The 21,344-nt window shown below is 57.8% G+C and overlaps 2 protein-coding genes across 3 annotated transcripts; both read left to right on the top strand.

Annotated features, from left to right (window-relative positions):
- Nucleotides 1-1,217: 1,217 nt before the first annotated feature.
- On the top strand, nucleotides 1,218-11,103 carry SEMA4C (semaphorin 4C). 2 transcript variants are annotated; one of them, XM_070573538.1, is made up of 15 exons: nucleotides 1,218-1,457; nucleotides 3,481-3,628; nucleotides 5,112-5,260; nucleotides 5,637-5,699; nucleotides 5,889-5,987; nucleotides 6,085-6,181; nucleotides 6,305-6,421; nucleotides 6,516-6,667; nucleotides 6,751-6,926; nucleotides 7,234-7,378; nucleotides 7,464-7,686; nucleotides 7,812-7,924; nucleotides 8,901-9,058; nucleotides 9,134-9,204; nucleotides 9,334-11,103. In XM_070573538.1, exons 2-15 carry the CDS (start codon nucleotides 3,520-3,522, stop codon nucleotides 10,161-10,163), a joined length of 2,502 nt encoding a protein of 833 aa, XP_070429639.1. In that variant the 5' UTR covers nucleotides 1,218-1,457; nucleotides 3,481-3,519; the 3' UTR covers nucleotides 10,164-11,103. The 2 variants fall into 2 exon arrangements, with proteins under 2 accessions (XP_070429639.1, XP_070429638.1); XM_070573537.1 differs by having other exon boundaries at nucleotides 1,326-1,457; nucleotides 3,484-3,628.
- A 1,291-nt stretch (nucleotides 11,104-12,394) lies between these two features.
- On the top strand, nucleotides 12,395-21,178 carry ANKRD39 (ankyrin repeat domain 39). Its single transcript, XM_070573545.1, has 4 exons — nucleotides 12,395-12,595; nucleotides 16,667-16,770; nucleotides 17,137-17,340; nucleotides 19,895-21,178. The coding sequence occupies exons 1-4, from the start codon at nucleotides 12,496-12,498 to the stop codon at nucleotides 20,036-20,038; spliced, it is 552 nt and encodes a 183-aa protein (XP_070429646.1). The 5' UTR covers nucleotides 12,395-12,495; the 3' UTR covers nucleotides 20,039-21,178.
- The last annotated feature ends 166 nt before the right edge of the window (nucleotides 21,179-21,344 follow it).

Here is a 21,344-nt window from a genome sequence, read left to right on the forward strand (position 1 = left end):
GCTTTTTTCTGGTGAAAAGGAGCTGGGAATTGTGGCTTTGGCCAGCGAGGGAGAAGGGGCCTTTATGTGTATCAGCAAAGACCCAATTGTTACTGAATCCAAACTGGGCTGCTTTTCCCAACTATCTCCACTACTCTTCTGGGCTCCACTTGTCAGATGCCAAGTTTTAACCCAGAACAAAAGCTCCTGTCGGGACTGATTTATAATCCAGATCTGCTGACAGGCCCTAAAGTGTTCCTCCCCTCCATGACTGCACTGGGCTGAAAGTTACCACCGAAGCCTCAGGGCCCAAGTCTCTGCACCTCTGCCCTTTGCACCCAGCCAGGAGGTGGCATCTGTCCCCAGGTGCTGATGGGACAACCTGCCTGGGGTTCCTCTGTCCACCTGCCCAGCTCCGAGAACCGGCTGGCAAGGAGGCCACTCCAGCACCCCCAGGGGGCAAGAGCTACAAGTTACTTCTAGGAGCAGCCCGTGGGCGGAGGCTGGGGGATCTGAAGGTGGTGGTTCTCCTGGCTCCCCTCAGCCCCTTTCATCTGAACATCAGGGCTCATGTCACTTGTTATTCAGCCTTCTAGTGGCACCAGGAGCCATTTCCTGGGGGTAGGCTCTGTGCAACCGGAGTGGAGGGCTGTCTTCACAGCAGCTGGGCAAAGGGCACTGAGCAGGGTCCCTCTGCCTGGAGCGTGAGAAACAAGTGGCAAACTGCCCCGGAGCCTAGGGGGTCTTCTTGGCTGGTGAGGCCCGTTCCAGTCTGACTGTAGGGGCCACTGGGCGTTGGGGCCAAGAAACGAAGCAGAATTTGGAGCCAAAAGACAGACCACTCTGGTCTGCCCGAAGAGAAGCCTCGCTTTCCCCTGCGCCCCAAGGTGGCTTGCCCGCGTTCGTTCCTGTCGCCGCAGCGTGGGGAGCCCCTCAGCCCCATTCCCGAGCCCGGCCGCTCAGCCTGCGGTTGGCCTTGGGGACATTTCAGAGACCGGGTGAGTCCGATTCCCCCATGGCGATGCCTGGAGTCCCTCCCCCGCCCCACCTCCTGGCGCTGTGGCGCAGACCGCGACTGCGAGGCGCGGGGAGGCAGGGCACGGGCAGGGGCGGGGGTCCGAGCCCCGGGCCGGGGAGAGGGGGGGCCGGCGGGTCGCAGCGGGTCGCAGCCCCCTCCTGGGCGGGCCTTAGCGTCCCGCCCCCGGCCTCCGCTAGACCCCCCCCGCCTGACGTCAGGGGGAGGGGGCGGAGAGCGGCAGCCGCGGTGGAGAAAGAGCCGGCGCCCGCCCCGGTGGCGCGGGGAACCCGAGCCCAGGGGCGCCGAGCCGAGCCGAGCCGGGCCCGAGGGGCGGTGGCAGAGGGGCAGCGGCGGAGGAGGGCGGGCGCGCGCGGGCGGGCGGCGGCGCGCGGGTAGGGGCGGACCGTGGTCGGAGGCGAACGCGAGGGCGGCGCCCAGGGATTCAAGCCGCGAAGAAGAGGTGAGTGAGGGCAGGGCTGCGCGGGGCCGGAGCCCTGGGGCTCCGGGGCGGCCGCTTTGTCCCCCGACTCGGGCAGGGGCCGTCGCAGGCGCGAGGGCCAGGGTCTAGGGGTGCAGGGAGCGGCAGCGGGGGCAAGCTGTCCTCCCGAGATCCTTCGTGCGCCCCTCGCGGGCTGCCTCGCGGGGGCTCAGGAACGAGGCGAGCAGTGCCGGCAGCCTTAGGGTCCGGAGGCGCGGACCAGTCAGGGGAGCGGGGCTGAGGGGAGTGGGGGGGGGTCCCACGGCTGTCCGGTCGGCGGCTGGAATCCTCTCTGGGTCCCTGAACTGCCCCCGCTCCCACACCTCCGACGGAAAGTTTGGGGCGGGCTGGGACTGAGGCTGATGTTGTGGGATCGGATTTCCCTGCCGCGGCCCCTCGCTGGCCCGCTCGGCCGGCTTGGCCCGCTGAGGAGGCAGCTGGTCCTGGAAAGCCTGCTCCCGACCTGAGCCGGGCCGCCCGAGCCGGCTGGAGCGCTCGCCCTGCGGCCGCGGGAGCGCCGTCCGCGGCCCGCCGCTTGGCGTGGGCCAGGGTGGGGGTCGCACCACCTGGGTCTCGCACTCCTCCATCCCCACCCCGGGGCTGCCCCTGTTTCCCCCGTCCTGGGAGGGGTTGGGGGTGGGGGCACCGCTGTGCGGGCAGATCCTCGGAGCGCGCCGCGGGGTCCGGCCGGGGCCTGGGGTAAGGGGCAGAGGCAGGGCTGGGGGTGTGTTGGGGACGGGTGGGGAGGGGAACGTGTCCCCAGCCCCCCGCCCTTCCCGCGCTGGGGTACGAGGCCGACAGGGGGCGTCCGCAGGCCGGGCTCCACCACGCTCCCAGCGCCGCCGCTTTGTTTGCATTCAAATCCCCGGAGCTGGGGGAGGGGAGAACCCGGGGGACCAGGATCGGGGTCCTGGCGGGGACCCTTTGTTTTGGGGTGAGCAGGTCCCCAGCTTCGGTGTCTCTGTGCCCAACATCGGAGGGCTAGAGCAGTGGAAATTAACCCAGAGGGCCTGGCCTGGCCTCGCCAAGGTCCCAGGGGCGCAATCCCTGAGTTGGGAAGGTTCGTCAGACCCCGAGGGAGCACAGCAGGCGCCCGCCCTGCGCGGGGCAGCCCCCACGGCCCAAGAGGAAGCCCTCTTGGACTCTCCGCCCGGTCCTCACTGTCCCCCTCCCCCACCTGGGAGCGCCGCGGGGAGAACCCTGGTTAGAGCGGAGCCGCCTCTGTTGTCCCACCGCCCTCAGCCCGAGGGCTAGTGTCTCCTAGGAGGCTTTGCGAGGAACAGGATGAGGCCCCGGTCATTTCCACGCCCATCCCACCCACTTCCTGCCTCCCTTCTTGGGCAACAAAGGGGCCTCGGGAAGCTGGGCCCCTTCAGCTCCCGGCCCCACTTCGGCTCTGCTGATGTGAAACGGGGTTTTGGGCTCTGCCCGGCTATTGTCTGCGCCGGGGGAGGGGAGGGGCTGGGGCCGGGACCCCCCGCACGCCTGCTGCACCAGGTACCCCCTGGGGGAGGCTTTTCCAACCGCCCACATGCCCCCTCACCCTGTTAAGGGGTTTGCGTCGCAGAATTAGGTCTTGGGGCAGGCTGGAGCCCCAGTGGGGCCAGGTCCTGCCTCCAGAGGTTATTTTAAGAAATCCTCGAATCAGTCAGGCCTGAGCATGGGGGAGGGGGTCCTCTTTTTATTTTCTTGAACAACTTCCTGTTGGAGAGAGGGAGTGGGGAGGGCCTGGAGGCCAGAGAGCGTTTCTTGGAGTGTCCGCTCCTCCAGCTGATTCAGTTCGTCTCCTTCCCCTCAGGGAGACCCCATGGTCCTTTGGAGGCTATGGAGGTGTGGGAGGGGACTAGGTCTCTGCTCCAAGGAGCGGCAGCGGGGAATCCATGGGGCCTCCTGGGGAGGCCTGATCAGATCTTCTGTCCTGTCAGTGCCTCCTGGCATGGGCTTTGTGGGCCCCCTTCCGGTCCGTTTGCTCTGGCTGTGATTCTGACCTTTTCTTTTCCCCCAGCAGGGCAGCTGGCCTGGAGCTCAGAGCCGGGGGTGTGCCATGGCCCCACACTGGGCTGTCTGGCTGCTGACAGTGGGGCTGTGGGGCCTGGGCATTGGGGCTGAGGTGTGGTGGAACCTGGTGCCCCGGAAGACAGTATCTTCTGGGGGTGAGTGCCTGATGTCATGAGGGGAAAGACCAGTGTGGGACATGGGAGGCCAGGAGGGACTGCTGGGGGAGGCGGGATGCTAAGAAATTGCCCCCTAGACTGTGCCAGCTTTATTCTGTCAGGCTCAAGGCCCACCAATGTGACCTGGCTTTCTAAGAAATGTGAGTGGCCCCAGGGACCCAGAACTGGTAGTCCAGGTCAGGACCTGGATATCCCTCCTTCTGACGCTTAGGGCCCAGCTGCCCCTGTTATGCAAGGGAGAGATCATTCTGCATTGCTCTCCCCATGCCTCTTCCGGAATTATCACTAGCACTGAGAGCCCAGAGAGAAACCTGAGCCAGAATAGGCATAAAGTGAAGGGTGTCACCTTCCCCCCAGCAATACTTTCTAGTTCTCTGTCCCCAGGAGCCCCCTTATCAACTGTAACAGACCCCCTCTGCTGCCCTGGCACTCGGGGCCTTTGGGGCCCTGGATGGGTGGGTGTGTGTGCACGTGCTCATGTTGGGGGACAGTGCACCTGACAGCCCTTCTTGTGTGTATGCACCTGTGTGCAGAGGTGATGTCAGGTGTTTGTATCATCCATGTGCTCTGGGGACCTAGGATGAGCTCACCTCCCACAGGCTCCACTCAGGTGCTAATGAAGCCCTCCCTTGCTGGCCTGTGTCTGGGCCCCTCCTTGGCTCCAAAGACTAACGATGATTTAGGGGGACCCTGAGGACAAGTCAGCAGCTATTTTAGGGGCTGACATAGGAATCCTGAGACTATATGAATGTTGTAGTGCCCTGCATGGTGAATGGCAGCAAGGCTTCCCAGCCATCTCTGGTCCCCAGCCTCTAGTTTCCACTGACTTTCCAGGCCTGGCCTCCCAGTCATGACTCCATCTCCTGCCATCCCTGCTCGTCGCAGCGGCCAGCTGTGCTTGTGCCTGTGGCAGCCTGGATTTGGGTCCTGCTAGAGGGAAGGGTTTCCTAAGACAAAACACTCACACATTCTGAATGTCCTTCCAAGCTGTATCAGGGGCTGGGGCCTGGCTGGACCCCGATGTGGGTGATGGGCAGCAAAGCAAAGACGGAAGCAGCAGCTGAGGAAGCTGGAAGGGGAAGTGCCCGGCTCTGCAGCCAGAGGTGCTGCTGACCCTGAGAGTGAGAGCCATCAGTCTGATGGCTTCCTCTGGCCGGAAGCTGTGGCCGAGATATCCTTCCTTCCTCCTCACCAGCCCAGATTTGCCTCCTCCTGGGCTGGGAAAGGCCAAAGAGGCCTGGAGGGAGTTGTCGGCAAAAGGCTATTCAGAAAATGCCCTTTATTGCCAGTCAGGGGGCTTGGCTGACATCTGCTTGTGGGGTACTGGCTCTAATGTGGGGAACGGGTGATTAGGCTCAGGAGACCATTGTACAGAGCAAGGCTGACTCTGGGGTGAGGGGCCTGGAGCCCCAGGAAGGCCCACCCATCCACAGCACTGCTCATTCCCACCTTGTCCCTGCAGAGCTGGCCACAGTGGTGCGGCGCTTCTCCCAAACGGGCATCCAGGATTTCCTGACGCTGACCCTGACCGAACCGACCGGGCTCCTGTACGTGGGGGCCCGGGAGGCCCTGTTTGCCTTCAGCGAGGAGGCTCTGGAGCTGCAAGGAGTGGTGAGAGGTGGGGGAGTGGGAGGTATACAGGCAGGGTAGAGAGGCAGGACCCAGAGGGGCTCCGCTTGGTCAAGCTGTCCCCCTAGCCCAGCTGCCCCAGTCCCATTCTCCTCCCCCTGTGGGAATCTTCCTCATCTCCAGGACCCACCCTTGGCAGAGTGAGCATGTTGCTTTCCCCATGCCTGGGGGACTCACTGAATTCTGCTGCATTGGGGCGGTTTGGGGCTTCTGTCCTCAGCTGAAATAAGTGCCTAGAGAATCGGGACCGTGTGTTCTCACTTGGTGTCCCCATGTTGCTGCCATAGGCCATGTTTGTGGCACATGCCCAACAGTCTGTAGCTGTGACGTTGCTCATGTGCCCCCTCCCTGTCCCCAGATCTCGTGGGAGGCACCAGCTGAGAAGAAGGCCGAGTGTATCCAGAAAGGGAAGAGTAACCAGGTGGGTGCTCAGGACACTGTCTGGATCGCCAGAGCCCCTGGTGCCTCCCGCTGACCAGGCCTCATGGCACACGCTGTCTCCCCAGCGCTCACTCCATCTGTCCCAATGCTAGTCTGGGTCCTGCTCTTGGTCCTTGTGTCCCTATGTCCCAGGCTCTCATCCTTTAACTGGATGCCTTTCTCTTCCCAGACGGAATGTTTCAACTTCATCCGCTTCCTGCAGCCATACAACACGTCCCACCTGTACGTCTGCGGCACCTACGCCTTCCAGCCCAAGTGCGCCTACATCGTGAGTGCTCCTCCTCGCCCCTCAGCCCTGTCCTCGCCCCTCTCTGTACCCCTGGGCCCTTCCGCATCTCAGGCTTGTCGTCTCTTCCCTGCCCCAGGACATGCTCACCTTCACTTTGGAGCGCGGAGAGTTTGAGGATGGGAAGGGGAAGTGCCCCTATGACCCAGCTAAGGGCCACACTGGCCTCCTTGTGGGTGAGTGGCTGTCCCCATTGCAGGCTGGGGGAGGTGCCCAGGACTTGTTGGTGCTGTGGGGCCATGTGGCTGGAGTGCATCTTCACCTCACGTCTGGCCTGGCTGACCCTCTGTCTCCCACAGACGGCGAGCTGTACTCGGCCACGCTCAACAACTTCCTGGGCACGGAGCCTGTTATCCTGCGTAACATGGGGCCCCACCACTCCATGAAGACGGAGTACCTGGCCTTCTGGCTCAACGGTGAGCCCCGAGGAGCTGGCCGGGGGCCTGGGGGAGCTGAGGGTGGGAGGCACCGCAGGGCCTCGCTCTGCTAACCCTCCCCCGCTTCCCTTAGAACCTCACTTTGTAGGCTCGGCCTACATTCCAGAGAGTGTGGGCAGCTTCACGGGGGACGATGACAAGGTCTACTTCTTCTTCAGTGAGCGAGCAGTGGAGTACGACTGCTACGCGGAGCAGGTGGTGGCTCGTGTAGCCCGCGTCTGCAAGGTACAGAATCCCGCGGTGGGGAGCCCTGGGAGCCCTGCTGGCCTGGCAGAGCTGACCGGCAGCGTCCCCTTGCCATCTGCCAGGGAGACATGGGGGGTGCGCGGACCCTGCAGCGGAAGTGGACCACGTTCCTGAAGGCGCGGCTGGTGTGCTCAGCCCCCGACCGGCAGCTCTACTTCAACCAGCTGCAGGCGCTGCACACCCTGCAGGATACCTCTTGGCACAACACCACCTTCTTTGGGGTTTTTCAGGCACGATGGTGAGTTGGCCAGGAATCCTTGGGGGTGGGGAGGAGCAGCTGTGCGGGTTTAGGGATGGTTTATGGGTGCAGGCCTCGGAGAAGTCCCAGTGGTCAGTTGTCCGGAAGCCAAGGAAGATGTTGGCACCTTCCCCTCTTCAGAGCTCCCTGCAGGAGGTGGGCAGTGTCCCATGCACTTCAGAGCTGCCATCACATTGTTGTGCACATGGCTGCTTTGGGCTGGGCCCTGCCTTCCTGCTTTGTGTCCTGAGCTGGGCTAAAGGGGGCACTAGGCCTGACCCTTGGGGTCCCTCCCTTGCTGTGACAGGGGCGATGTGGACCTGTCAGCAGTCTGCGAGTACCAGTTAGAAGAGATCCAGAGGGTGTTCGAAGGTCCCTACAAGGAGTACCGCGAGCAGGCCCAGAAGTGGGGCCGCTATACCGACCCAGTCCCCAGCCCGCGGCCCGGCTCGGTGAGTGCTCGGGGCAGGGGTGCGCTCCTGCCCTCAGCTCCAGTGCCATTCCCACTGGGCTGACAGCTCTCCCCACTCAACCCAGTGCATCAACAACTGGCACCGGCGCCACGGCTACACCAGTTCTCTGGAGCTGCCTGACAACACCCTCAACTTCATCAAGAAGCACCCGCTGATGGAGGAGCAGGTGGGGCCTCGGTGGGGCCGGCCCCTGCTCGTGAAGAAGGACACCAACTTCACCCACCTCGTAGCTGACCGGGTTACGGGGCTTGACGGAGCCACCTATACCGTGCTGTTCATTGGCACAGGTGGGCACGTGGGCACGGCTGCTGGAGGCTGGGTGAAAGCCTGTGTGCCCAGGGCAGGGAGATCTGGAAATGCCCCAGGGTCCTGGCGCCCTCCCATTTACATCTGTCTTGCCCCACCCCCACAGGCGATGGCTGGCTGCTCAAGGCCGTAAGCCTGGGGCCCTGGGTCCACCTGATCGAGGAGCTGCAGGTGTTTGACCAGGAGCCGGTGGAAAGCCTGGTCCTGTCCCGGAGCAAGGTAGTAATCGGGCCCCACACACTGCTGTCCCTGAGCCTTCTCTAGTCTGGTGCTTGGTCACTGCAGGGGTGGGAGGCACGAGCACACCTCGTGGAGCTTGGGGCCGGTTCCAGGAAACACAGTGCTAACGGAATCTGCACTCATAGGCGTTATGTATAGCCAGGTCCCTGCGGGGCTGCCTTCCCAGATTTGGGCCCTGGCAGCTGCTCTGCACACCTCCTTCAGACCCCTCGAGGTTGTACGATGCCTCTGCTACCTACATCCTCTTCCCAGAGGGTGCCGCCGTCGGCCGGGCCTCAGGCTGCACTTGTTCACGATGCCAGCTTTCCTACCAGGCCCCCACTGCCCCCTACCCCCTTCTTGTCCTCCTGGATCAGCAGGGATCTGGTGGGGGATCTGTTGAGATGCGAGTGCTGCTTGCATCTTACTCTCGTGCAGTCCTCTTCTGGCCTGTTTGTGGCACCCTGAACTTTCGTGGGCTCCCCTTTTACCAACTGCTGTGGCTCAGATTATTCCCCAGAACATGGAATAATGGCAGAAAGAAAGTCTGTGGTTGAAGAAACACACAGATTGGCAACCGCCATTCAAACAGGAAAACACCTTATGCTGTGCTGATGCTATTGTGAGGGCTGGCGGGCCTTGCGGAAAACGGACTTCCTGCACTATTTATACTGTGCTGGAGTTGTGTGTGTGTGTGAGTGTGTGTGAGTGTGAATGAGCGTGATTATACTTCTCGGCCTCACAGTTCTGCTGTTCTTTCTAATAAGGTCACGTCTCTAAGGTGCTTAAGATCGGGTCTGGATTGCAGTAAGCCCTCCCTGCGTGCCTGGGTCCTTAGAGTTTGCTCCTCAGAATGGTGGCACTGCCCTCCTCCTCCCTTTGGCCCCGACTGTCCCAGTGCTCCCCGCAGCACTCCAGCTGTCCCGGCCTGGTCCTGGCCTGGCTGACCCTCCCTTCTGCCCCACTTCTCTGGCAGAAGCTGCTCTTTACGGGCTCGCGCTCTCAGCTGGTCCAGCTGCCCCTGGCTGACTGCATGAAGTACCGCTCCTGTGCAGACTGCGTCCTTGCTCGGGACCCCTACTGTGCCTGGAGCGTCAACACCAGCCATTGTGTGGCCGTGGGTGGCCACTCTGGGTGAGTGGGGCTCTGCCCGGGCTGGGACCAGGAGGGGAGAGCCGGGATGCTGACCAACTCTGCCTGCTCCTCCAGAGCCCTGCTGATCCAGCATGTGACAGTCTCAGACACCTCGGGCATCTGTAACTTCCGTGGCACTAAGAAAGGTAAGCCATCATTTTTGTCCCCCTCCCAGTGGCCTGGGCCCTGGGCCAGAGCTAGAATACCTGCATCAGCACCCCTTGGCCCCGGGTCTCCTGTCCTGACTCTGCTCTCTCTCCTCTCTGCTGCTGCAGTCAGGCTCACACCCAAAAACATCACAGTGGTGGCAGGCACAGACCTGGTGCTGCCGTGCCGCCTCTCTTCCAACCTCGCCCACGCCCGCTGGACCTTCGGGGGCCGGGACTTGCCTGCGGAACAGCCTGGCTCCTTCCTCTATGATGCCCGACTACAGGCCCTGGTCGTGATGGCAGCCCAGCCCCGCCATGCTGGGGCCTACCACTGTTTTTCGGAGGAGCAGGGGGCACGGCTGGCTGCAGAAGGCTACCTGGTGGCTGTGGTGGCAGGCCCATCGGTGACCCTGGAGGCCCGGGCACCCCTGGAAAACCTGGGGTTGGTGTGGCTGGCTGTGGTGGCCCTGGGGGCCGTGTGCCTGGTGCTGCTGCTGCTGGTTTTGTCACTGCGCCGGCGGCTGCGGGAGGAACTGGAGAAAGGTGCCAAGGCAGCAGAGAGGACCCTGGTGTACCCTCTGGAGCTGCCCAAGGAGCCCACCAGTCCCCCCTTCCGGCCCGGCCCCGAAACCGACGAGAAACTCTGGGATCCTGTTGGCTACTACTACTCCGACGGCTCCCTCAAGATCGTGCCTGGACACGCCCGGTGCCAGCCTGGGGGTGGGCCCCCTTCTCCGCCTCCGGGCATCCCCGGCCAGCCCCTGCCTTCTCCAACTCGGCTTCACCTGGGGGGTGGGCGGAACTCAAATGCCAACGGTTATGTGCGCTTACAACTGGGGGGCGAGGACCGGGGAGGGCTCGGGCACCCCCTGCCTGAGCTCGCCGACGAACTGAGGCGCAAGCTGCAGCAGCGCCAGCCTCTGCCAGACTCCAACCCCGAGGAGTCCTCGGTATGAGGGGAGCCCCACTGCAAAGGTGGGCGCGGCGCGGGAGGTGCAGCTCCTCCGTTTGCACAGGCACCAGCTACCTCAGGGACATGGCGCGGGCACCTGCTCTGCCTGGGACAGACCCTGCCCAGCACCCGCCCGGCCATGAGGACCTGCTCTGCTCAGCACGGGCACTGCCACTTGGTGTGGCTCACCAGGGCACCAGCCTCACAGAAGGCATCTTCCTCCTCTGTGAGGGGCTGTGAATCACAGACACATGGGACCCCAGCAGCCAAAACTTTTCAAGGCAGAAGTTGGAGATGTGGGTGTGTTTGTGTGTCTTTGTGTGTGTGTGTGCACGTGCATCTGTGTGCATGTGACATAGTCTTCCTTTCGGTCCAGTCTCCCCTTGGAGAAGTGGCTGTGTGTCTGTGTGTCTGATGTGGTCTTCCTTTCTGTCAAGTCTTCCCTTGGCCTGGGGTCCTCCTGGTGAGTCTTTGGAGCTATGAAGGGGAAGGGGTCGTCTCACTTTGCCTCTCCTACCCCCCTGTCCCAGTGTGGGGCAGCAATGTACATATGGGGGTGGGCTGGGCAGGGTGCTGTGTGCCCCTTTTTGGGGGAGTGAAGGGCTCTGGGGTGGGCCTAGTCCTGCTCCTAGGGCTGTGAATGTTTCAGGGTTGGGGGAGGGAGATGAAGCCTCCTGTGTGTTTGGGGGGAAGGGTGGGGGGGCCTCCCACTTGGCTCTGGGGTTCAGTGGTATTTTATACTTGTCCTCCATTACTGGGCTGGGAAAGGTTGTGTGGGGGAGGGGGAGGGAGGAGAGAGGGTGGGCACGCTGCAGATGTCGCACATCCTCTCCCAGCCCTAGGAGGAGGGCTCCTAACAGTGTAACTTATTGTGTCCCCGCGTATTTATTTGTTGTAAATATTTGAGTATTTTTATATTGACAAATAAAATGGAAAAAATTAAACTTACTGTGATGGGGATGAGACATTCGGGCTAAAGCCTTCTGCGCGCCAAGAGGGAATGCTCCCTGTGGGTTGAGGGAGGCCCAGCTGGCCCCACCTCCCCGTAGTACTGGGGCAGCTGCCCCTTCTGTGGTCCCCGCCTGCCTGCACCCCTCTCCAGAGGGGGCACGGCCCAGGTTCCAGTGTTTTCCCACAGTGGTGGCTCTGGGGCTGGGAACCAGACCAGGGCTGCAGCCTCTTGGGAGCCAGTCTTGGCTTCTGGCCAAAGGGAGAAGTCAGAGCACTGGGAGTCAAAGCTGGAGAGGAGGGGCCTGGCCTCCTAGAACTCTGGGAGGGGAAGTGGGGACGCCTGGCTGAAGGAGGGGAACTTACTCCATCAGCTTGTGTGGAGGCGCATCTGAGGATGGGCTCCCAACTAGCTTAGCGGAGGAAACATTACTTCCAGCTTTCTACCCTCCAGGAATATCGGAGTCGTAAACGCTTCAGCTACGTGGGACATGGAACCTTCCCCACTGCCACCCAGTGTGCACCAAGCCACTGTCCTATGGAAGGAGTGGTACAGGCCCCAGCCTGGCTTCTGTAATTCGTGCCCACAGACAGGGGCAGTGGAAGTAAAGCGTGTGAACGTTTGACTGGTCCGGGGGGCCCGCTGTGGCTGGGGGTCCTCAGCTGTAGGGGAGAGGTGGGATCTGCGTGTGCTAGCTGCCTGCAGGGTGCCTAAACGTCAGCCTGAGGATGTCCGGACATAGAAGATGGATTCAGTAAACTAGGCGTCCACTGTGGGGTTAGGGGCTCTCCCACAACCCAAGGCCCTGTCCCCGCCCTTGGGACTTACCTGCAGATGCTCGTAGGGGCAAGATAAATTGTGGCCCCCTGCCTCCCACGGGTTTTCAAGAAACCAGCAGGAGGGGCGTGAGGAGGGAGGGCGTCGCGGGGCCTTCCAAGCGGTCCCTGCGCCGCCCGCCCGCACGCCCGCGGTGAGACATCTTTCTGGGCCGGGGGTGGTGCGGCAAAGGGAGCGCGGTCCTCGGGGCGCGCCCGGCGACTCCCTGCCCTGGGACGCCCGGTGGGACGCGGAGAACTGGGGCCCGGGTTCTGGCAAGCGTTCCATAAACGATCCGGGCCGCGCGCCCGCCTCCTGCCTACGCCGCCTCGGCCGGGCGGCCCTCCCAGCCCGGATCCCGGCCCGGGAGCCCCGCCGCGCGCCCTCCGCTGGGCCTCGGACGCCCTCGCGCGGCCGCCCAGGGTGCGACCCGACGACCGTCCCCGCCCCGCCCGCCCTGCGATTGGCTCCCGAGCTGAGGCCTGGGCGCGCGACTGGCCGGCACCCGCGCCCCCGCCCCTCCCGCCCGCCAGGCCGCGCGCCCCGGCCGGTGGGCCGACGCCGAGCCCCGATGGCGGCGCCGCGGCCCCGCGCCGATGGGCCCTGCTGCTCCCAGCCCAGCGCGGCGGCTGGCGTGCGGCAGACGCTCGATGAGATGGACTTCGAGAGGGGTGAGGCGGCGCGGCCCTCTCGGGCCTGGACGGGAGGCTCCCGGGAACCGGGGCCCCGGGGGTAGGCGGCGGGGGCCCGGCCGGGCCGCACCCGGGCCTCCGGGCCTGGTCGGAGGGCCGGCGGGCGGCAGGCGCACGGCTTCCGCGTTAGGGAGAGCCAGCCGGGGCGTGGCCCGAGCTCGGCCCTGAGAAACGTCGCCTCGCGTGCAGGGGGGGAAACTGAGGCTTTCCCAGGTGACTGGGCGACCCTGGGAGACTCTGGCCTGCTCTGGTGCCTGGGAGGGGCGGGACAGCAGAATCTGCGGCTGGGGCGCTGCGCCCACCGCGTGGGGATGGAGCTTCAGACGGGGGAGGAGGGGGACTCTGTGAAAGGACTAGAGCTTTCTGAGCCCAGGTGTGGCCGCCGGCGGACGCTTAGGATATGGCAAAGACGGCCCCCAGGCAGGTGATGTTCTCCCCACCTATGGGACCCAGAGCTCTTGCCCCAACTATACGCGATTGTGTCACCAGTAGAAACAGAGTCAGGCTGAAAAGCAAGTCCCCGCTCCTGGGGAAGCAGTGTGTCATCTCTCAGCGCAGAGGCAGCTCCCGCAGTGGCGAGGCTGTCATCAGTGGGGTGGATGCTCCTGCTTTCTGTGCCTCCCTGTTACCCCTGCCCGCTTCCCCCCACCTCTCCTCCTGCCAGACTCCGGGCTACCGAATTCGTTCCCTCCTCGGCCTGCCTGCTTCCCCTCTTGCCTTCTTACAACGTTTTCACACAGAAGCCTTTTGAAAGTTTTAAATCAGATCATTTCATAGCTTTTAGAATAAATCCAAATTCCCTACTTGGCCTCCAGAACGCTGATGGAATCCCTGCCTGTTCTCTGCCCTACTTTTATTTCTCATCCTTTTCTTCCTCCAATCACTATATTTCAGTTTTGTTTTGGTTTCTCAAATATGCAGGATCTCTCCTGACTTAAGGCCGTTGTACTTGCTCTCCCGTCTCCTTGGGAGGAACTGCCTGCAACCGTTAGGCCAGCTAATGCTTTTCCTTCAGGTCTGGGTTCAAATGTCACCTCCTCAGAGAGACCCCACCCTGAACACCCCATTCTCAGCTGGGGGCACTTCTACCCCTCAAGGGTCTCTGGCGCTGTCTGGAGACATTTTCGGTTGTTAGAACTGGGAGGGTGCTACAGGCATATAGTAGTTGGAGACCAGGGATGCTGCCTACGTCCCCAGAGCAGCGGACAGCTCCCATAACAAAGAGTCATCTGGCCTCAAATGCCCAGAAACATTGCCCTCTCCAAAGCAGGGCCCTTCCCCTCCAGGTAACTCTGACTCATCAGCCTTCTTTCATCAAAGCAGTTTTTACAATCTGACAATTATTTTGTTTGCTTACTCATTTATTATTCTATTTCCCACACAGGGAAAAGAGCCTTGGCTCTTTTGTTGTGTGGATTTTTTTTTTTGCTTCAAATGGTATCTTCTGGGGCTGGCCTGGTGGTGCAGTGGTTAAGTGCACACTTCCGCTACGGTGGCCCAGGGTGGATCCTGGGTTTGGACATGGCACCACTTGGCATGCCATGCTGTGGTAGGCGTCCCACGTATAAAGTAGAGGAAGATGGGCATGGATGTTAGCTCAGAGCCAGTCTCCCTCAGCAAAAAGAGGAGGATTGGCGGCAGATGTTAGCTCAAGGCTAATCTTCCTCCAAAAAAAAAAATCGTATCTTCTTTCTGGGTTCATTTTCCTTTTTCCCAAAGTACATTCTTTAAGAGTTTTTTCACTGAGCATGCTTCCCCAGAGCATGCATGCGTGTGTGCACACGCACACACACATACACATATACACACACACACACACACACACACACACTTAGCCAGGTATAAAATTCTATGTTGACAGTTATTTTTTTTCCCCCTCAATCCTTTGGAAGTATTATTCCTCTATCTTCTTGTGTCTGCTTCTGCTGTTAAGAATTCTGCTGAGGGGCTGGCCCCATGGCCAAGTGGTTAAATTTATGCGCTCTGCTTCAGCGCAGCCCAGGATTTCGCCGGTTCGAATCCTGGATGTGGACATGGCACTACTCGTCAGGCCATGCTGAGGCGGCGTGCCACATACCACAACTAGAAGGACCCACAACTAAAAAAAAAATACCCAACTATGTACCAGGGGGCTTTGGGAGAAAAAGGAAAAATGAAAGAAAGAAAGAATTCTGCTGATAATCTGATTGTTATTTTTCAACGGGTGATGGTCTGTTGTTTTTGGTAACTTTAAATGTTCTCTTTATTCTTTTCTTTTTCCTCCTCATTTTTGTGAGGAAGATTGGCCCTGAGCTAACATCTGTTGCCAGTCTTTATTTCCCAACATCCCCCCCACCCCCCCCACCCCCCCCACCCCCACCGCCGCCGCCTGCCCCGTACATAGTTGTATATCTTAGTTGCAGGTCCTTCTAGTTGTGGGATGTGGGGCACCACCTCAGTGTGGCCTGACGAGTGGTACCATGTCTGCGCTCAGGATCTGAACCCTGGGCTGCCGCAGTGGAATGTGTGGACTTAACCACTCGGCCATGGAGCCGGCCCCTATAGTTTTTTGTTTTTTTTTTTTTTAATTTTAAGATTTTTTTTATTTTTTTTATTTTTTTCCTTTTTCTCCCCAAAGCCCCCTGGTACATAGTTGTATATTTTTCATTGTGGGTCCTTCTAGTTGTGGCATGTGGGACGCTGCCTCAGCGTGGTCTGATGAGCAGTGCCATGTCTGCGCCCAGGATTCGAACCAACGAAACACTGGGCCGCCTGCAGCGGAGCACGCGAACTTAACCACTCGGCCACGGGGCCAGCCCCGCTATAGTTTTTTTTTAATTGAGGTAACATTGGTTTATAACATCATATACATTTCAAGTGCACATCATTATATTTTGATTTCTGTGTAGATTACATCATATTCACCACCCAAAGACTAATTACCATCCATCACCATACACAGGTGCTATAGGGCATTTTTTAAAGTTGCCTCTCCTGGCCCTTACAGGGTTCATTTGTCTGGATCAGCTTTTATGACAGACCCAGATTATGACAGATTCTTAGCTTGGGGGTTTTGCTCCCAAGGGTGATGTAGATAGAGGTCCCACATCTTCAAGTTGCATAGTCAGGGCATCTGACTTTTTAGGTTTCTTCTTTGCTGTCTTCTCACACCTATTCAAAATATGTCTTTTCTCATTTCCTTTAGGTTTCTGTTCAAATGTCACCTTATCAGAGATGCCATCCCTGATCATTGCTTATATCCCTTCTCTGCTTTATGTTTCTTCATAGCACTTAGCACAATCTGACTTTTTTTTTTTCTTGTCTGTCTCCTTTAATTAGAATGTAAGCTCCATGAGACCAAAATTTGCGGGGTGGGAGTGTGTCTGTTATTCTTAGCTGAGCCCAGTGCCCAGAGTGGTACACGGGAAGCGTTCCATAGCTAGTTGCTGACTTGAGTGGAGAGCCTGGGTGGCAGCCCACCGCGTGCTGCTCTTCAGGGCAGGAGAGCGGAGACATTCAGGCCCAGTTCCTGTGTGACGGGCACCTCCTGCCTCCAGCTTTGTGCAGAGCCTTGTTCTGTCTGGTCCCTGTCTGCACACGGCCTGCGGCCTTGCTCCCAAGCCTGCTCAGGGGATCGAGCCAGGGTCCCTGAGATGTGTGTCCAGTTCCGAGGGCTCTGGACTGCAGATTCGGTGCCTGCTCACCACTTTGCCCATGCTTTTCACCTTGTTCTGGCACCTAGCAATTTCCTTTTCTTGCTTTTGAATTTGACTATATATCCAAACATCCTAAACATTACTTTATCCAACATTTGTGTGTTTGAAGTGGGAGGAAGGGATTTCTGTGTCTGCCCAATCCTCCTGCCTGATCAGACAGGCCCCTCGTCTGTACTGTTCACGGCTATGTCACCAGCACCTAGGACAGTCCTCGGCACAGAGGAGGTGCTCGGTTAGTATTTGTTCAACGAGTGAGTTCCCGATTTTCTAGATGAGAAAGTGGAGTTTAAGAGGTAAAGGAGGTGCAGAAAGTCCCCGCTCACTCAGCGTTACAACCTCGGCTGTCTTTCTGCAGGAATCTGGTCCGCCGCCCTGAATGGAGACCTGGGCCGAGTGAAGTATTTAATCCAGAAGGCAGCCGACCCCAGTCAGCCCGACTCGGCTGGCTACACCGCGCTGGTGAGGAGCCCGGGGTCAGGAGAGGGAGGCCTGCTCTCTGACGGGGGCTGGCGTTTACCTTCCGTCTTCCCCCTCCTGCTCTTCTCTCCCAGCAGGGTTTCTGTGTTAAGCGTCATGTGAACCTTGGTTTTTAAATTAGTGTAGTAATGCTTGACGTCAATCGTAACTTCATTTTCATCACCATCCCCGTTTTCCAACTGAGGAAGCTGACACTGGAGATGAAGAAGCTTGCCCAGGTCACACAGCTAGTGGGGGTGGCACCTGCGACAATTCCAGGCCTCTCGTCCCAGAGCCCCTGCTCGCAGCCTTCCACCACCCCGTCACCTGCCTGGGTTCCACTGTCTGACTGCTCTCTGTTCCCTGCAGCACTACGCCAGCCGCAATGGGCACTACGCCGTGTGCCAGTTCCTGCTGGAAAGTGGGGCTAAGTGTGATGCCCAGACCCACGGCGGGGCCACTGCTCTCCACCGGGCCAGCTACTGTGGCCACACTGACATCGCACGGCTTCTGCTTTCTCATGGGTCCAACCCCAGGTTGGTAGATGATGATGGCATGACCAGTCTGCATAAGGTAGGTCCCCTTTCCCCCTCAGAAACTTGTTTTTTGTCATTATAAAAGTTATAACATGTTCACTGTAGAAAAAAATGAGGAAAACACAAAAGCATAAAGTAGAAAATAAAAATCATTTGATATCTCAGTGCTCACCTATCATTACTTTAGGATTAATGTCATTTTCCTGTGCGTGTAAATTAGAATTAAATGTGCAGCATCCTTCTATTTTTCTTGCCCTTAGTGATATGTTGTGAATGCTTTTCCATGTAATTAGTTTTCTGAAACTTGACCCTACCTGTCCTGTCCTTATGGTCCACTTCCATACGTAATCATTCAACTAATCGTTTAATTAAACGTTTTCCAACTAGAAATACCTACACATGGTAAACAGTTTGAAGAGTATGAAACAGTAGGGAGCCGGCCCGGTGGCATAGCAGTTAAGTTCACACATTCTGCTTCGGCAGCCCGGGGTTCGCTGGTTCGGATCCTACACACTGTTTGTCAAGCCATGCTGTGGCAGCATCCCACATATAACGTAGAGGAAGATGGGCACAGATGTTAGCTCAGGGCCAGTCTTCCTCAGCAAAACAAAGAGGAGGATTGGCGGCAGATGTTAGCTCAGGGCTGATCTTCCTCAAAAAAATTTTTTAAAAAGTATGAAACAGTGTACCATGAAACTGAGTTTCCCTTCACCCTGACCCCTAGTCCGTCGGTCTTCTAGGTCACTTCCCTTAAGTGAGAAAAATCACTTTTACCAATTTCTTATGCATCTTTGAGAAGTGGTTTGTGCGTATTTATGGCGTACGTGTGTAAATTTATTCCTCTCTTGCTCCCACCTGATTTTCTCCCAGTCAGTGACGGTTGTAGACAGCAGTTCTGGTCACGCAATACCTTAGACTCCTTCAGAGGTTTGTACCAAGTCCTTAATCCGGTCTGCAAGCCCCTGTGGGGCTGGCCCTGCCTACCTGTCCAGTTTGTCTTGCACTCTCGTCCCCTCGTCCCCTCCACTCAGGCCCTGCTAGTCTTCCTCACTCTCTTGACCCTCCTGCTCTGTCGCTCCCAGGCCGTTTGTAGCAGGCTCTTGCCGTCTGGAAGCCTCTCCTCTCGCGTTTTTCACGTGGCTTGTCTCTCCTTCCTTCTGGACCTCAGCTTCTGCCTCACGCCCTCAGAGCCTCCTGTGCCTCAGACGGGGGTGCTCACCCAACTGTCTGCCCCCAGCACCTGTCCTTGACTTTTCCTAACTCCTCCCCCTGAAATGCCCTGCTTGGGCTCTGACTCTCTGGAGTCACAGGGACTTGCCCTTGTTCACCAGGGGGAGCCCCAGCACTGCACACAGATGCCCAATGAGTGTGTGCCGGTGAACAGCTGGATGCTGTGTTGTGTTCCAAGACACTTGCCAGGTGGAGGGGTGGATTGCTCACTTCCCGATGGTCTAAGCTGGTGGCGCTCAGATGTTTTGCTGCCGCACCTCACGTGAGGGACGTTTTCCAGCAGGACACCACCATGATACAGCTGGCTGGTGACACCCAGAGCTTGCAGCATTTTCGATGCTTCTCCATCCCTTTTCCTCTCATTCAGAGAGCTGAAATGTGTGAGGAATATGAATTGTTCTTCTTTGTGTTTTTCTTTTTCTTTTTTAAATACTATTTGCAAACGTTGGCACTTTTTTGCAAAAAGTTGTTCAGAATGCATTTCACAACTGCTGACAACATACCACTGCCGAAATCGAGGCCACAAAATTGAGTCCCCTGGGTCTGTGCTCATTAGGAGGAGCTGCTAAATAAAGATGTGGATTCAAGTTTGAGATGCTGGGTGCCACTAGTATTAATTTGGCTGCCTCTCAAAAGCGCCGGTGGCCCCTCGGTTGGGAGGGTAGGGAAGGCAGCAGTGTAATGTCGTTATTGAGAGGTCAGACTTTGAGGTCACCCAGACCTGGTTTCGAACCCCCAGGCTGCCACACTACCTCTGTGACCTTGGGTGAGCTACTCAACGTTTATAAGCTTCAGGCCCCTTATCTGGAAAATGGGAACAATGATAGTTCCTACCTTTGGTGGTTATTGTGTAAGTTTAAATAAGACAATCTATGTAAATCACTTAACTTGGTTATTTTTTGGAGGAGGTAGGTTAGAAATTGACATCCAGATTCAGATTCTCTATCTCAAAGGAGAAGCTGGGGACCTGAGCGCATTTTTCTCTGCTCATCTGAAAGTTCCCAGAGGGCAGGGGCTATGTGTGAGTATCTTGTGCCCACGGCGCCCAGCACCGTGTAGACGATCTGAACGTTCGTAAAAGGTGCTTAGAGAGCCAGGGTTCTGTACTTCTTTTGAATGTGTAGACCTGGGCCAAGAAGAGTGGCCGCTGAGCAAAGGACTCAAGAAAGGAGAACTCAAGCTAACTGCCAGAAAGGCGCTGGAGCACTCCGGCAGTGTATGCAGGTCAGGAATCTGGTAGGAATCGGGGACAGTCTCCAAGAGCCAGCGTCTCCATTTCCTGGAGGCCCTTTTTAGGAGCAGGAGATCGCCAGAAGGGCCGGGGTGGGCATGGCTTCTGACTCGGGCCTCTCTCTCCGCAGGCTGCTGAAAAGGGTCACGTGGACATTTGCTCCCTCCTGTTGCAGCACAGCCCAGCCCTGAAGGCCGTCCGGGATCGGAAGGCACGACTAGCATGTGACCTACTGCCCTGCAACAGTGACCTGTGGGACCTGCTGGCCAGCTGAATCCCTCCCTTCTGTCTCAAGCTGCCATGCAAGGGACACAGACTAGCTGTCCAAGCCCCCATCTTGGTCAGCGTCCATGCTACAGGGTGGGAAACTGAGGCCAGAAGACCCAGGAAGAGCCCCATTCTGGCCACTGTGGAAGCGAGGGAATGGATATGGTGGGGCCGCACGGCCTAAGCCTGGACAAGTGATCGTATTCCAAATTAGTTCATATGGAAACATCTATCCATTTGGAAAAAATAAAGTTATATATCCTCACCTCATCCCATGCACAAAGATAAATTTTGAGTAGATTAAAGACCTAAACAGAAAAACACAAAACTCTGTGAGTATTAGAAGAAACTATGGAAGATACCACAAATTTTTTTTTTTAAGATTGGCACCTGAGTTAACAACTGTTGCCAATCTTTTTTTTATTTTTTTCTGCTTTATCTCCCCAAATACCCCCGGTACATAGTTGTGTATCTTAGTTGCAGGTCCTTCTAGTTGTGGCATGTAGGACGCCGCCTCAACGTGGCCTGACAAGTGGTGCCGTGTCCACGCCCAGGATCCAAACCTGCGAAACCCTGGGCCGCTGCAGTGGAGCACACATACTTAACCACTCGGCCACGGGGCCGGCCCCGATACAACAAATTAAAAGCTGCTTTCTAGCGATGTGACCTTAGTGAAGATCCCTTTACCCGTCTGTCCCTGTTTCCTCATCTGTAAGATGAGCATGATTATAGTCAGGCCTCCTCCAGGTCAGCGTGGGGTGAAATGAGTATGTGGAGACAGTGTCTGGCACTGCACGCAGGGTGTCAGAGCCCCCACTGCCCCAAAACCTCAAGGCACGTGTTTAGACCATAATTGAAGTGCTGTTGCTTTGTTCTGTTTTGTATTGCTAATGACTAGTGAGGCTGAACACCTGTCTTCTGTGAACTTCGTGTCCATACCATTGAAAAAGTTTTTTCTTTTTGTTGATTCATAGGAGTTGTTTATGTATTTTGGATATTGCTCCTTTGTGTTATATATATATTTTTTTTTTCTTTCTCTCATGCTATCACTTGTCTTAACTTTGTCAGCATCTGTTCATGGAAATGGTACAACCACTGTAGATGGCAGTTTGGCAATATATATTAAAATTTAAATGATCAAGGCCAATAATTCGATTTCTCTAGCTACCTAGAGAAATATTCCCTCATGTATACAAAGATATGTGTTTATAGGGGCATTCACAGCGATGTGCACTGGAGCGTGGGGTGTAATGTAACCACAGATGGAGGTGACCAACGTGCTCCCCGTCTGGGGAGTGGTTAAGTTCCGGTGC

The sequence above is a fragment of the Equus przewalskii genome, chromosome 14, assembly GCF_037783145.1.
Source record: "Equus przewalskii isolate Varuska chromosome 14, EquPr2, whole genome shotgun sequence".
NCBI lineage: Eukaryota > Metazoa > Chordata > Mammalia > Perissodactyla > Equidae > Equus > Equus przewalskii.

Coding starts and splice junctions, on each gene's coding strand:
- ANKRD39 (XM_070573545.1), top strand. CDS start 12,496: ATGGCGGCGCCGCGGCCCCGCGCCGATGGGCCCTGCTGCTCCCAGCCC. Junction 16,771..17,136: donor CGGCTGGCTACACCGCGCTG/GTGAGGAGCCCG, acceptor TGTTCCCTGCAG/CACTACGCCAGCCGCAATGG. Junction 17,341..19,894: donor GCATGACCAGTCTGCATAAG/GTAGGTCCCCTT, acceptor CTCTCTCCGCAG/GCTGCTGAAAAGGGTCACGT.
- SEMA4C (XM_070573538.1), top strand. CDS start 3,520: ATGGCCCCACACTGGGCTGTCTGGCTGCTGACAGTGGGGCTGTGGGGC. Junction 3,629..5,111: donor GAAGACAGTATCTTCTGGGG/GTGAGTGCCTGA, acceptor TTGTCCCTGCAG/AGCTGGCCACAGTGGTGCGG. Junction 7,925..8,900: donor TGGTCCTGTCCCGGAGCAAG/GTAGTAATCGGG, acceptor CTTCTCTGGCAG/AAGCTGCTCTTTACGGGCTC.